General features: G+C 45.9%; 1 protein-coding gene across 1 annotated transcript in view; it reads left to right on the plus strand.

The window, feature by feature from the left end:
• dok4 (docking protein 4) overlaps window positions 1-13,467 on the plus strand; it is a 52,502-nt gene that overhangs the window by 17,263 nt on the left and 21,772 nt on the right. Inside the window, exon 2 of the mRNA XM_080885501.1 lies at window positions 11,096-11,428. Within this exon, the coding sequence (XP_080741627.1) occupies window positions 11,363-11,428 (66 nt within the window). The 5' untranslated portion in view covers window positions 11,096-11,362. The remainder of the gene's footprint in view (window positions 1-11,095; window positions 11,429-13,467) is intronic.

Here is a 13,467-nt window from a genome sequence, read left to right on the forward strand (position 1 = left end):
TTACTCCGGGTCTGGAGCTGTTGTGCTGGGCTCACACTGTGCGATTTTTGGCCCATTTTGAGCCGATTTTTGAGTCGTGCGACCGTTTTGGCGATCGGCCCGATTTTGGCCTTCATTGTGCGTCGTGCATCGTGTAGTATACGTGGGGTAACGAGACGCGATTGACACCTCACGACCAGCTCCCGATCATCAATCGCTTGGTAGCGAGGCTGTCTCCGCAGCTTCTCACGCGCAAACACAAGTGTCAGTGAAAAGACGGAGCAGCACGGCGGCGTGTGATCTGGACACAAGCGATGGAGGCACAACTTGTAGAACTATGGCTCATCCGAGCCTTTTTGATATGGCCTCACAAAATTATCACAACCACAACAACCATGAAAATAGTTCATATGAAATCAGCTGCCTGATCATGTTCTTCATTAGCGATGCAGCAAAGTTGATGGTGTGTGTGTGTCTGTGTGAGTGAAAGACAGAGACGGAGAGCGAGCGACAGAGTTTCTGTTATAAGCTTCATATTGTTGTTAATAATAAATAAATTAAAGCAACAAAACAACCTGAAGAGCCGGAAATCCCCTCTGTAGTTAGCAGCTCTGTGAGGTTACTCTGAACAGCGTAGATCAGCTGACTCACCTGCAGGAAGTTCTTCACTGAAATGGTTCAAATTATACTTGGAGGACCAAAGTTTCTGAGTGAGGCTCCCACACAGACACAATGCTTAATACCAACATTATATCAGGTCCTTTCAGAGTGTTGATGCAGCAGGTTGACCGTGCTGTGTGCGGCGTTATGTTAGTAATTAGAAATGTTCAGCAGATTTAAGAATCTTTCCTCCAGCTTGTGTGCGCTCAAACTTTATTTATCATCACTGGTGTAAATTATTTATCATGTGTTGTTCGGGACAGTTTGGCCACTTGTTTTCAGCATTTCAGAATTAGTTTTCATTTCAGGGCTCACTGCGAATATCTGCCAATAAAAGTGCCGGACAGGCTGAAGCTCTATTATGCGTGACTGTATGAACACAGGCTGGCAGCAGTTGAGTGGAAGCAGAGTGGAGGATTGATAATTCACTTAAAAACATGAAACCAAATCGTCGCTGTCAGACGCAGAGCTCTGCACATCGTCTGCTTCCAGCAGCTCCTGATGACATTTGTCTTCAAAAGTGAGAGCGGGAATGATTCACAGGTGAGAAAATGTCAGCTTGTTTACATCCAGCGGCGACGCTGTCGTGGAAAAGTCACCTCATGAATGAAACATTTCGTTTATCTCAGGTTCAGCGGCACGAAATCGAGCCGCTGGTCGGGGCTGTTCTCGGCACAGGGAGCAGCGGGAGAAACACCAACGTGGAGTGAAATGAACTCGAGACACTTTGTCACCTACAAAAACAGTTTGCACATCAAATATCAGGGACGCTACAGATTAAACCTCGGTGCTCCAAACCCCTGATCCCGGGGGAGGGCGTGCCCATCGCGACTTAGGTGAGAGTCACATCGAAGGAATCGACCGTGACCCAGATAAGCAGGTTAACTGGGACGTGAACACGTGCACAGGTGCGCTTAAAAAGGCAGGCAGGAAGAAGCAATTAAGAAAAACCCTGACATTTAAAAAAAGGCGAGGATGTCTCAGATTAACCTAGATAGCAAAATGTGCGCAGCCCAGATCTGAGCCGACCCACAAATGCTTGTGCATCACAGGTTACTCCTGTCTGTGCTGCTGGTGGCCAGGTGCGTGTCAGAGGTTAGCATGACTCTTCCAGCCTGCAGCAAAGTGTTTCTACGGTGAAGGGGACACTAACAGAAAAGGCCTGGATGAGATCCCTGCAGCAGCTGCTCTGCATCGACACGTCTCTGCTTGTTGCAGAGCCGGCGACGTCACAACGAGCGACCGAACGAACATAATTGGCACTTTGCTGTCACCGTGACTGCGCTCTGTGCTGCACACTGATATTATACCGGCCTGGGAGGTTTAACGTCCTAACGTGTCATCAGTCCTGCTGACCAAATCACATCTCTTCAGGCGAATGCAGTTATTATTTCTTCCTCAGTGCTGCCTGTGTGTTTTCTCGGGCCAACAATGAATTCAGACATTTCAGCTTCTGCCGGGAGAGCTGCGAGCTGTTTGTCGCGTTTTCTCTGAAGTGAAGAAGTGTGACGCGTCGCCTCGTGAAAGATGGCTCAAAGCGCTCGTGGCGGAGTGTTGGTCATGTGTGCGCGTCACCATCTGATATGAGACTGGAGACGGAGCGTCTCTCTGTCTGTGGCCCCTCTCCGTGTGTGTGTTTATCCCATCGTTATCTGTGACAGATAGTTATAAGCAGACAGACTGACGCTTTCCCAAGTGTTAGCCTTGGGGCGTCCTGGGGAGAGGGGTGAGGGTGAGGCAGAGAGAGGAAAGAGGAGTATCTGAATTTCTCTCTTTAATATCCGACCTCCCCACTCCGAGTTCGTCTTTTTTTCCATGTCATGCTCTTTTTCGCTCTCATCATCTCGTCTTGTTACGTCTTCAGTGAGCTCGTGTACCAGCCCTCCTCATTTTACTTTTTTAATATCAGACATACAAAAACACTCATGCTGAAGCACTGAAACCTGGACTTCCTCTGACGTCCAGCAGAGGCAGCAGTGAGTCGGTCCCCATAGACTCCCATGTTAAAACTTTGCAGCAGAAATAACCATGTTGATGTTTGCAGCCTGATACACTGTTTGGTCTCTGTGGATCATTCCCTCCTTCATACCAGCTGTACAGGGGAGGATGTTTCTATAACTCACATGTTTAAATTGTATTAAGGATTAAAGTTTGCATTATTAGGGGCGTGGCCTCTGTGACTGACAGGCGGATGGTGACACAGGTGGCTGTAGCTGCTAGCTTCACCTGAACTGGACCTGTTACTGTACTAACAGACCGTCCAAGAAGGCGGAGCTCCAGGTTTGGTGCACAGTGAACTTCAATGATTTCATTGAATGTTATTGAGCTACAATTAGCATCCACCTGTGCCTGAGTGATGTTCGTGTACAGTCTTTGGAGGCAGACTGGTAATCAGTCTGAGTAGCATTAGCTGATAGCTTAACAGTCCTTCTTCCTCCAGTTATGGCCAACCAATCACGGCTGTTTCTAGCTTTATGAAGTCTTTGCCTGTTTGTCCTTCGTTAAACAGTATTTCAGAATAATATTAATTTAAATTTCTAAAAAAAAATCCTATTTTAGCTTGAGACAGAGTCCTGCAGACAGAAATATTTCTCTATGCATTGGTCAGTATTGCGATTTTGGGGTATTTTGCTTTGATAACCTAACAGCCTAACGGTTTAAACAAAGATATAAAAGCCGTAAAGTTCTCATTTCAGCCTCAGATTCATGTTTTCGAAGCATTTTACTGTTGATTACAGATCTAAATGGTACGTGGCCACACTCGAAAAATAATTTTTCACCCTGAATAAACACGAGGCAACGATTATGATCAAAGGATTATTTACTGTAATGTTTAATCTTCAGGGAGACTGACCGCTGTAAACCGAATGTATGAAAATCAAGTAAACTTCATTTGATCAGATCCATTCAAATTCCTATTTTACAAAATTACATGTAATTAAAATAGGTCAGGATTTGGGGCATCAAGGCTAAAATCAGTGACTATGAAGAGCATTGAGTTGTATGTCGGTTTTTGATATGTTGCGTTTTGTGAGTATATCAGGATTTATCCTAACGCTGGGCTGCAGTTTGGAACCTGTTAGAAAAACTCGGTTCCTCATACGTTAAAACTGACAGTAAATCATACACAGACATAAATGCCACAGGCAAAATTAGCTTTATTGCTGGGACTACTAATTTTAAATCCAAGAATCAGGGGCAGGCTCACAAGCTCTGCTCTCATGTCTGTGTGCGTTTCAGTGCTCGTCATGGCAGCAGGACGGATGAATAAATGAACAACTCTTTGCATAAAACATAAGAGCAAATAGGAATTAAAGCGCTTGTCATTTCGCTCACAGTGGGATGAAGTGAAACAGGAAGCAGATAAACAGACTGTAAATGTTAGAAGGCGTTCACTGAGGCTGCTGGTGATGCAGCCTGAGGGAGACCGGAGAGCATCTTCCTCCTAACCAGAGCTGCTCAGTAAGGCTCAGCTTCGCTCTCAGGTCCTCGGCTCAGTGAGAGATCCTGCACACACTGAAATGCAGCGTCAATCTGTTCGTTCCTCGCTAAAATACTGCAGACGAGGCAATTGTGAGCTCGGGAAATGAACTGTGTCGTGTCCTTCTGTCACATTAGAGGCCACTTACAGTTCTAACTGTACAAACACAGAAGCATAGAAATGTCCATGCTTTATAATTCCACTCAGTTTTATTTACACAGCGCCACATCACAGCAACAGTCGCCTCAAGGCGCTTTGTATTGTAAGATAAAGACGCTACAATAATACAAAGAAAGCCCCGACGAGCAAGCACTTTGGCAACAGTTCTCATGAAGAGCTGTGCGCTGGTTTGGACAGACACAGCTGCGTAATGAATGTAATGTGATGCTATCGAGTGTTGCGTAATGTTACGGTGTTACGGACTCATAACACTCATTAAGAACACAGACTCCCTTTCCAGCAGGCCTGCATCCACGTGCACTCAGACAGACTTGATTTCTGCCACGGCTGCAGATTTAACTCGGGGTCAGGTCGGACCAGTAGAGACAAATATCTTCACAGCTCCGTGGCGCTGTCACCGTTTCTCAGCTGTCTGCACAAACAGCAGCTCCTTCATCTTTCTTCTTCTATCTTTCATCTCATTTCCACTCCACAGGGTGGGCTTTGCCGTTATCCAGACAAGGATCGATAAACGCAGCGAGAACAGTCCAGATGATATCGAGGCCTCGTGCGTGTCAGAACTCATGCAGGCTCTTAGATTAATCACCTGACGTCCTGTAGATATGCAGATTGTGTTCAGAAGAAAAGAAAAGATCAGAATAGAAAGGAAAACCAAGGAGGTGGAAGGTGTGCGTGCATGTGTGTGCGTGTGTGTGTGAAAGAAGAGGAGGCGAGGAGACAGGCGTGCAGGAAAGGAGGCTGATTGCCCGACTGATTTCATGAGTCACTTCTCTGCAGGCGAGAGGCTGGAGAGACAGGTGGCTGTGCGAGTGTGTCGCCCCGGCTCACTGTGAGTAATTTTATTAGGTGTGTGTGTGTGTGTGTGTGTGTGTGTGTGTGTGTGTGTGTGTGTGTGTGTGTGTGTGTGTGTGTGTGTGTGTGTGTGTGTGTGTGCGCAGCCCGACATGCTGGCCAAATGTGATCTTTGATGTACACTAGTGCCAGCCCGAGAAGGAAAATACTCAGGAGATTATAAAGGTCAGCACACACACACACACACACACACACACACACACACACACACACACACACACACATGAATGTCAGCCTGTTGGCGATTTAGTTGCTGCCAGATTTTTTGAAAGGAACAAAATATTGAAGCTTCTTTGTGTCGTGTTTGCTGTGAGATCGAGTGCAGAAAAACAGACAGTTAAAGAGACGGCGCGTTATTACTCGCTGTAAACAAGAGAGAGGGCGGCTGAGGCCAGGCCGCAGCGTAAACAATCCATAAGTGATCAATTTCAAAAGCTCCGAGAGAGACTGCAGGACAAGAAACAGGAGAGACGCCCTGAGGATGATAAGACACAGGTGAACATCAGTGAGAGAGGGAAGGACACAGAGGGAGGGGATAAGAGGGCGCAGGTCAGGACAATTATGTCGCGCTTTAACGTAGTACGCTACGGGCCAGATTTACTGACGTGCTACGCCAGCGCAAAGCGTAAGAGGCGGGAACTGAGGTGTACACCAGCTGTAGTTAACGTTTTGACTGGTGTGTCATTAGTTCATGTAGCTGTGATTTACAGCGTGAGCACAGTTATCAGAGCAGCATGTGTCTGTGGCTACACCAGGATTTAAACCTTCAAAACAAAACAGGAAGTGGGAAACTGAAAGGATAACAGGAAGGTCCAGAGAGAAGCCACACAAACCAGGAGAAATCTCAGAGTCAGCGATGGAGCAGATGAAGGACTGACACAAAGACCACGAAAGCGTCTGCCAGTGGAAGCTGTCCTCTCAGAGTGAGCAGAAATCTCAGTACTGATGTGCAGCGACAGCCTCTGATGTTGTTCTCTGTGTGAAGATCCTCCGACATACTCTAAGAAGTCTGAACACGAGTCGTGACAGATGCTGCTGCGTCTGCATCAGTGCATCACACTCTGCTCGACAACAATACTCAGATCTTTAACGCTTCCCTCCCTGAGCACGCCGGTGTGTTGATGTGAGAGCTGCAGGCTTCTGCAGGATACCACACACATGCACACACACATGCACACACACGTGCACGCAGGAAGGGCCACCGTGCAATCAATAAGGCTACATCAGGGAATCGATGTCAGGCGCTCGTAATCTCCGGCGTGCTTCGACAGGCTCTTTGTGCGTCTGTGTGTTTTTAAAAGCGATCACAGCTCAGATGTGTTGATGCTGACGGTGCAGGCGAAGCACGTTTGGACGCTGTTAGTTCTTCTGATTACAGGAAGTCCTCCAGCAATATTAAGATGTAAATATTCAATAGAAATGAACTTCTAGTTATGCAGTGAATATAAACAAAGGTTAAAAATGTATAAAACGAGGTTAAAATCAGTTTTTAATATTCTTCACATTCAAAATTTCATTTTTGGTTTTCAGTTTTTGGGCCCAGATGTTGTTTTGTAGTCTGAGCTCAGGCGTCTGACTTCCTGTTCATCCTGTTGGACCTCCAGTAAATTTCATATTCAGGAAAGATTTTATGTTCTGCGCAGCACAAACAAACATAAAAATCATAGACGGTGTTTCATATAAGTTACAGTCTTATTGTCTCATAAATACATTTCATAGAAAAGAAAAAAACATTTAAAAACACTCAAAGAAGCAAAGGTTGGACATTTATTTCTATACGGTTCCTTTACTCATACATATATTTGGCCTCTGACCTTCATCTGCTTATTTTCCTGTTTAAATGTCGTTCATCTAAAGTGAGGTTTTTGTGGAAGTGACTTGTTTCAGTCTGCAGGAAGCACAGCCAGTCGCCGATCTCAGCATTAAACTTGCACAAAGTGAAGACATTTGTAAACATTAAATTTTTCTTTTGTGTTTTTGCTGTTAAGAAGTAGAAAAATCAATAGTTGATGTTAATGATCCACGAGTTTCCTGGGATGTGGAATTAATCCTGGGTGGATTATCCCGGTGAAATAAAGACTTGTTTATATTACTGACAGACTTCCTTATCATTTTCATGTCGAGGTGATTAAACACAATAAAGGGTGGGGCTTACATTAGCATTACAGCTCTCCGATGTCCACAGAGACTCTGATTGGTTTCAGTGGGCTGAAGAGGAGGATGCTGAGCTGCGAGCTTCAGATGGGAAGGCCGGATGGAGCGCACGCGTCTCTGTGCGGGAAGAGGCCGGAGGCCGCGCACCGGGAACTTTCCACCGCCTGCAGATTTCATCAAATTACGATGAAAATCAGGAACAACTGCAGTCTCCAATAAAATATTGACTGTCGCAGGCTCAGGCTCGGAGAACATCTGAGCCTGTTTAACAGACTCAAGGAGCCGAAACTGAAGCTGAATTATTTTAAATCTGTGAGAAAATGATAAATTTCTTTTGTTGTTGACGTGCCACTGTTAGCATCCAACCCACCCAGCTCTGCATCATTACAGTTTGTGTAGATGGGACAGTTTTATTCTTTCCTTTAAAACAATGAAGTGAACAAACCCGTCAAGACTGTCTCAGATCGTTCTGGTAGCAGCTCCATTTGTAGTTGTTAGCAAAAATACTTTAATGTACGTTGCATGTGCAGGGCGGCACAGTGGTGTGGTGGTTGGCACAGTCTACCTGACACGATCGTTGGGATAACCCGAGACTCTGAATCAGCCTCAGGGTCTCCAAGCAAGGAGAGCGGAAAGATTGGTGATGATGAGCAAGCGCCCGGCAACAGTACGGAGGAAAAACTCTTTTAACAGGAAGAAACTGAAGCAGGCTCAGGGAGGGGCGGGGCCGTCTGAGGGGAAAGAGGAGAGCGAGAGCGAGCTCAGAGCTGTGGTCCCTCAGCCAGCATCCACTTTCATGCTGATCGTCTTATTTGATAAGACGATCAACTTATTTAACACGCTCACAGGGTTCTTATTATGTGCTTTTTACCATCTGTCCTGATGCACCTGTAGCCTGTGTGTGTGTGTGTGTGTGTGTGTGTGTGTGTGTGTGTGTGTGTGTGTGTGTGTGTGTGTGTGTGTGTGTGTGTGTGTGTGTGTGTGTGTGTGTGTGTGTGTTTCATGCACAAATATTCTGTTTGTTTAGTGTTTAATTGTCTTTTGTGCCTGAGCCACTTTATAAAACCAACACTGCTGTAATGATAAGCCTCTCCTCCTCTGTGTGTGTGTGTGTGTGTGTGTGTGTGTGTGTGTGTGTGTGTGTGTGTGTGTGTGTGCATTAATGAGCCCCTTGTTAAACTTTAATGTCTCTGTTCCACTGTTGTCAGGGAGATTTACCACTGAGCCCTCTGGGAAATGTCTGCCCCACTGCTCCCAGCCTGATGGCAAACACACACACGCACACACACACACACACACACACACACACACACACACACACACACACACACACACACACACACACACAGAGTCAGGCATGCGTGCACATCAGTTTGCTCATGTGCATGAATGAGTGCATACATTTGTGCTGCAGTGTATTATATTGTGTCTCAGCTTCAGCACTGAGTGAGCTGAGTGTGTCTGCTCTGTGGAGATGTGTCCGTGTGTGATTCTGCTGTGCTTCCCACTCGGTTTACCGCCTCAGCAGATGAAACACCCCATCGCCTCCCCGTCACCTCCCCGCCCCTGCGCCCGAACCATCCGCAGACCGAGCCGAGGTTTGGATGTGAGACCGGCTCTCCTGCATTCGTGTGAGGTCACAGGTTAATTTGAAAAACACACGGCCGTCACATCTGAAACTGGAGCACACCGTGAAGTCAGCTTGTCTTTGTCCTGAGTGTCGCTGACACTACTGACTGACACATCCTGTGTGTGAAAAATAATACAAACACTCAGTGAGGAGCACAGTGCTCCACAGAGCAGCACTCACAGAGGGGACAGGAACATTCATATGATCGTTTTATAGCAGAGACAGCTGAGGAAACGAGATACAGGGAGAGACAATAAAGATGATCAGAGGGAGGAAGTAGAACTGCAGGCAGACAGGCAGACCACAGCTGTCCAGGTAAGACAGGACGAAGGACCCCAGCCGAGAGAAGAGGAAGCTGGATGCTGCAAATACACAAATCTAAACACTAACACAGAAACCACCAAAGACTTCATTTAAAATAAATGCATGTCGCTGTCACTGTGGTGCTTTTTGAGGTTGTGATTTTCTTTTTAGTTCTTCCTGTTTGAAATGTTTTATTTCTATTAGTTAGCATGAGCTATTCTTTGCTCTGATTGGATGTTTAGTTATATTTGTTTCCATGTTGTCTCAGCTCGCCGTCTCCCCGTCATGTTCACCCATGTACGCCCATCGTGTCTCGTTCCCTCTTCCCTTGTCCCCTGTGTTGTATCCTCCCTTCCTCTCTCATGCTTCCTCCCTCCTTCTGTCTTTCGTACCAAGCTTGTGTGTCCCGGTTTATATCTCTCCGTGTTTCCTGTTTTATTTTGAAAGTCTTGTGTTTTCATGTTCAGTGTGTTTCCTTTTGCTTCCCCTGTGGTGTTCATCTGTGTCAGCTGTGTTTCCACTTGGCTGTGTATTGAAGTCCTCTGTCTGCCTCCGTTCAGCGTCAGGTGGTCATGTTTCCTGGACTTCATCTCATGTTTTCAAGTTTCGTTTTTTCCAGGTTCATGCTCACGTTCACGTTTTTTCATGTCTAGCTTTAGCTTCACCAGTTTAGGTCATAGTTAAGTTCTCACCATTGTTTCTCCTCCCTACATTTTTCTGACAGCCATGATAAAGGATCGCTTTTTGTTAAACTTCAGTTTGGGTCCACAAACACAGCGGCCAATGAAGTGATTAAACAGCAGCCATCCAAGAGAGCATCAGAGCTCTGCGTGCACGTTTCAGACAGCAGACAGGTCGATATGTTTGAAATGTAAATATATGAGTAGGAATAGACTGGGGTGATCGTTTTATTCTAAATTATAATATATAAAGGTTTATGTGGCTGATTGTCTTTATTGGGGCGTGTGGAGACACCCCTGTGGATCGTGGGCGTGGCTTATCTGGTATAATTAGCAGTCAGAGAGCCCTTTGGTTTGCTGTGCTTCACAGCTGCCGTGTAAGCTGGCGAGCTGAAGCTTCGATAAATAAAAATATGAACTCGTCTCTGCCTGCGTGAGTCTTGCTGCTCGATGGTCATTCCTTACATACACGTTCAGTATGAGACGGAGAAAGACATGATATGTGACATAACGAGCTCCACAAAGCCTCGTTTTATCTCAGATACATATCCAGATATGTATGTCAGTATGAATTGGCCGGCAGAAATCAAACACCACATGTTTTTGAATCAGTGAGCAAATCAGAGTCGTGGGCGGCTGCAGAGAGAGTACAACTGCACATTTACATAGAAGCAGTGACTGTTAACACTGAATCAGCTTCACGGGGACAAATGAGGACGGCAGAGCTGTGTTTACACTGTCACCTCATAATGACTGCTGAACAGAGAGCACGAGGAGGTCGGGCCGTTTGAAATGCAAATGTAGCGCGATGGAAGCCGGCTGACGAACGGAGCTCTGATTAGAGAACGCTCAACGCTCCAACCTTTTTATTTCCTGGTTTCAGCGCCGTCTAATAGAAGCTGCCTCCTCTGATTTCCTTTATGTCACTGTGCAACACACACACACACACACACAGAAACGCAAACAATCAAACAGGGAAACTGAAATCCAAGCAGACACACGGGAAACTGTACATTCAGCACAATCCCACTGCATGCTTCCCCTCAGAGTTCAGTGTGTGCCAGCGGCATGAATAATGCACGTTAATGTTGTGCACCTCGCTCTTCAATGAATAATGAACATATATCCATTTCTTCTCCCTCTTTCTTTCCATCTTACTGTCGGTCCATTTCTCAGAGATGCCAGCTGGAGAGATGAGCTGTCTGAGGATGAAGGAATGAGAAGGAAGGAAGACGAAAAGGAGAGGAACCTCAGCCAGAGGAGACGAGAAGGAGAGAGGAGGATGTTGGGAGTTTTGTGAAAGAGGACAGGCGAAGAAAAGGTTCAGTTTTTTTACTTTCAAGTGGAAAAGTCCAAGAAAAGACAGACAGACTGTCAGTGACAGAAGCTGAACGAGTGAAGGAGGAAACATCTGGATGGTCTCCAGTGTTGCGGCCTTCAAAGATGGCCTCCAACTTCAATGACATCGTCAAGCAGGGCTACGTACGCATGCGCAGCCGCAAGCTGGGGGTGAGTGGGCGTTTCAGCTCTTCCATTTAAACATGATCTTCAGCGGGCCGGGTGAAACAGTGTCAGTGTAAAGATGTTTAGCTGCACATTTAATCCCTGAGCTGTCCGAATGTAGGAAAAAGAAGTGAAACTTCAGCAGCACGGCTCAGTTTTTCTACGTGATAAAGAAATGAAAGAAACCTGTCAGCACGAATACAGAAAACTACAGAAAAAGTTCTGTTGGCTCATTTTCCCTGAAAAATGTCCGCAGTAATCATTGCTGTGTTTTCTTATTTGTATTTTCTAAGATAATTACATGGGTGTAGTATGAACAGCGATGGGGTGGAGGTCTTTAGGAGCAGGAAGACATATAAAACCAAAAATAGTGCTTTGATGTGGACGCGATGGATGTGGCTGTGAAACTGAGACATGCTGATAAACACCTGTTTTCTCACTTCCTGTTCTGGCCGTCTGTGGAGAAGTGAATGGATTTTGTTTTTTGATGCTCACAGCTGTGAAAAACCAAATGGTCCCAAAAGAAGCTGCAGACAGCAGCAGAAGCAGAGTGCCGTCACACAGGAGTAGTTTTTGGATTTACGCTGATGTCTTAATGATGTCAGGCCACTTATGAACCTCAGCGGCCTGGTGTGAGCAGGCCTGCCGGGCTCAGCCGGAGCTTACAGGCCGTAGATGAAGTTGTGTATGGGTGTAAATACAGACATTGCCTGAGGCTGTCCCGCTGCACTGACCATCACCTTGAATATTACTGTCCTGGAAAAGCAGCTCAGTCCAGCCTCACTTTGCTCCCACTGGGTTTGGAGACAGAGTGCGTCTCCTCACAGCCGCGGGATCCAGTTTCACGTCTCCACGTCAGCTGCACGGACAATGCTAATTCGAGTGAGTTGCATTCAGACGGCGTAGGCGGCACAGTTCAACTCTGCACGACTTATATTATGGAACGAACGTAAATCAATTAAAGTCAGGTTCTGTTCGCCAGCTCGCTTCAAATAATGGTCGCGCTGCTATCGCCGCTCCCAGAGCTGAGTGAACAGCTCTCAGAGGGGACGCAGGAAATTCCCACTCCTGTGTGAACTCTGATATTACCCGAATAAAGTTTCACGTCCTTAAGTTTTAGCTCAGGTAATGGATTGCATATAAAGAAAAATGTGGCCTGTGGGAAATAATGCTGTTGAGTTTTATTGCCTGACCTACACTGACCGCTCTGTTTGTTCCAGAGTTTTTCTAAAGCCTTGCTCATAAATGTGAGACACAGAGAGGAACTGTGGGTGGTTTCTGCTCCTGCTGGCTCGTTCAAACTTTTTCAGTGCACAGAACAAACGCTGGGAAAGGATCACTTTGTTTCTAGGTCCGATTGAATATCAGAAAACCAGCAGCACTGCTGGACGTCATCTTAAAATAAATTCAAAGTCAACTTTAGCACTCCCAGCATTTTATCCCGGTCTGGAATATCCGGCAACGACTAACTGGAATAACAAGTTTGGAAGATGTTTGGATTGGCTGATTTGATGCATGTAAGCAAGAGTCTTTATTTTTCTGGATCCCTGATTTCACACGATGATGTCAGAGGTTTGTGTGGTGGTGGAGTGCGGATCTAGACCCGAAATGCAGCCTGAACACTGGGAGGCACAACGTGAACACAAAATGTACTTTGAATGAGTGAGTGGAGACAGTCCCAGGAAAACAGCCCAAACGGTAAAACACGAAAGCAGAAAAACAAACTAACGAGAAACATCACAGTATTTTATACCAAACGCACCAACAAAGAAGACGAGAAACTGAAGACACAGAGATACACAAGGAACAGCACAGGTGCAGACAGCTGGAGAAACTAAACTGAAAGGGTTAACAAAATAAAACATACATAAATTCCCTAGAGATTAATAAAGTATTCTGATTCTGATATATCACTTACACCTAACAGGGAGACAAGACTATGACTAAAAACCCTAAAGACTAAACTGAGTATAATCAAGGTCAGAACTCCAAACAAAGGAGAGGGGAACTCCGCTAAGGATGGTCCTGCTGGAGGTTTTTTGCTG

Source organism: Rhamphochromis sp. 'chilingali' (assembly GCF_963969265.1).
Source record: "Rhamphochromis sp. 'chilingali' genome assembly, chromosome: 6".
NCBI classification, from domain to species: Eukaryota; Metazoa; Chordata; class Actinopteri; order Cichliformes; family Cichlidae; genus Rhamphochromis; species Rhamphochromis sp. 'chilingali'.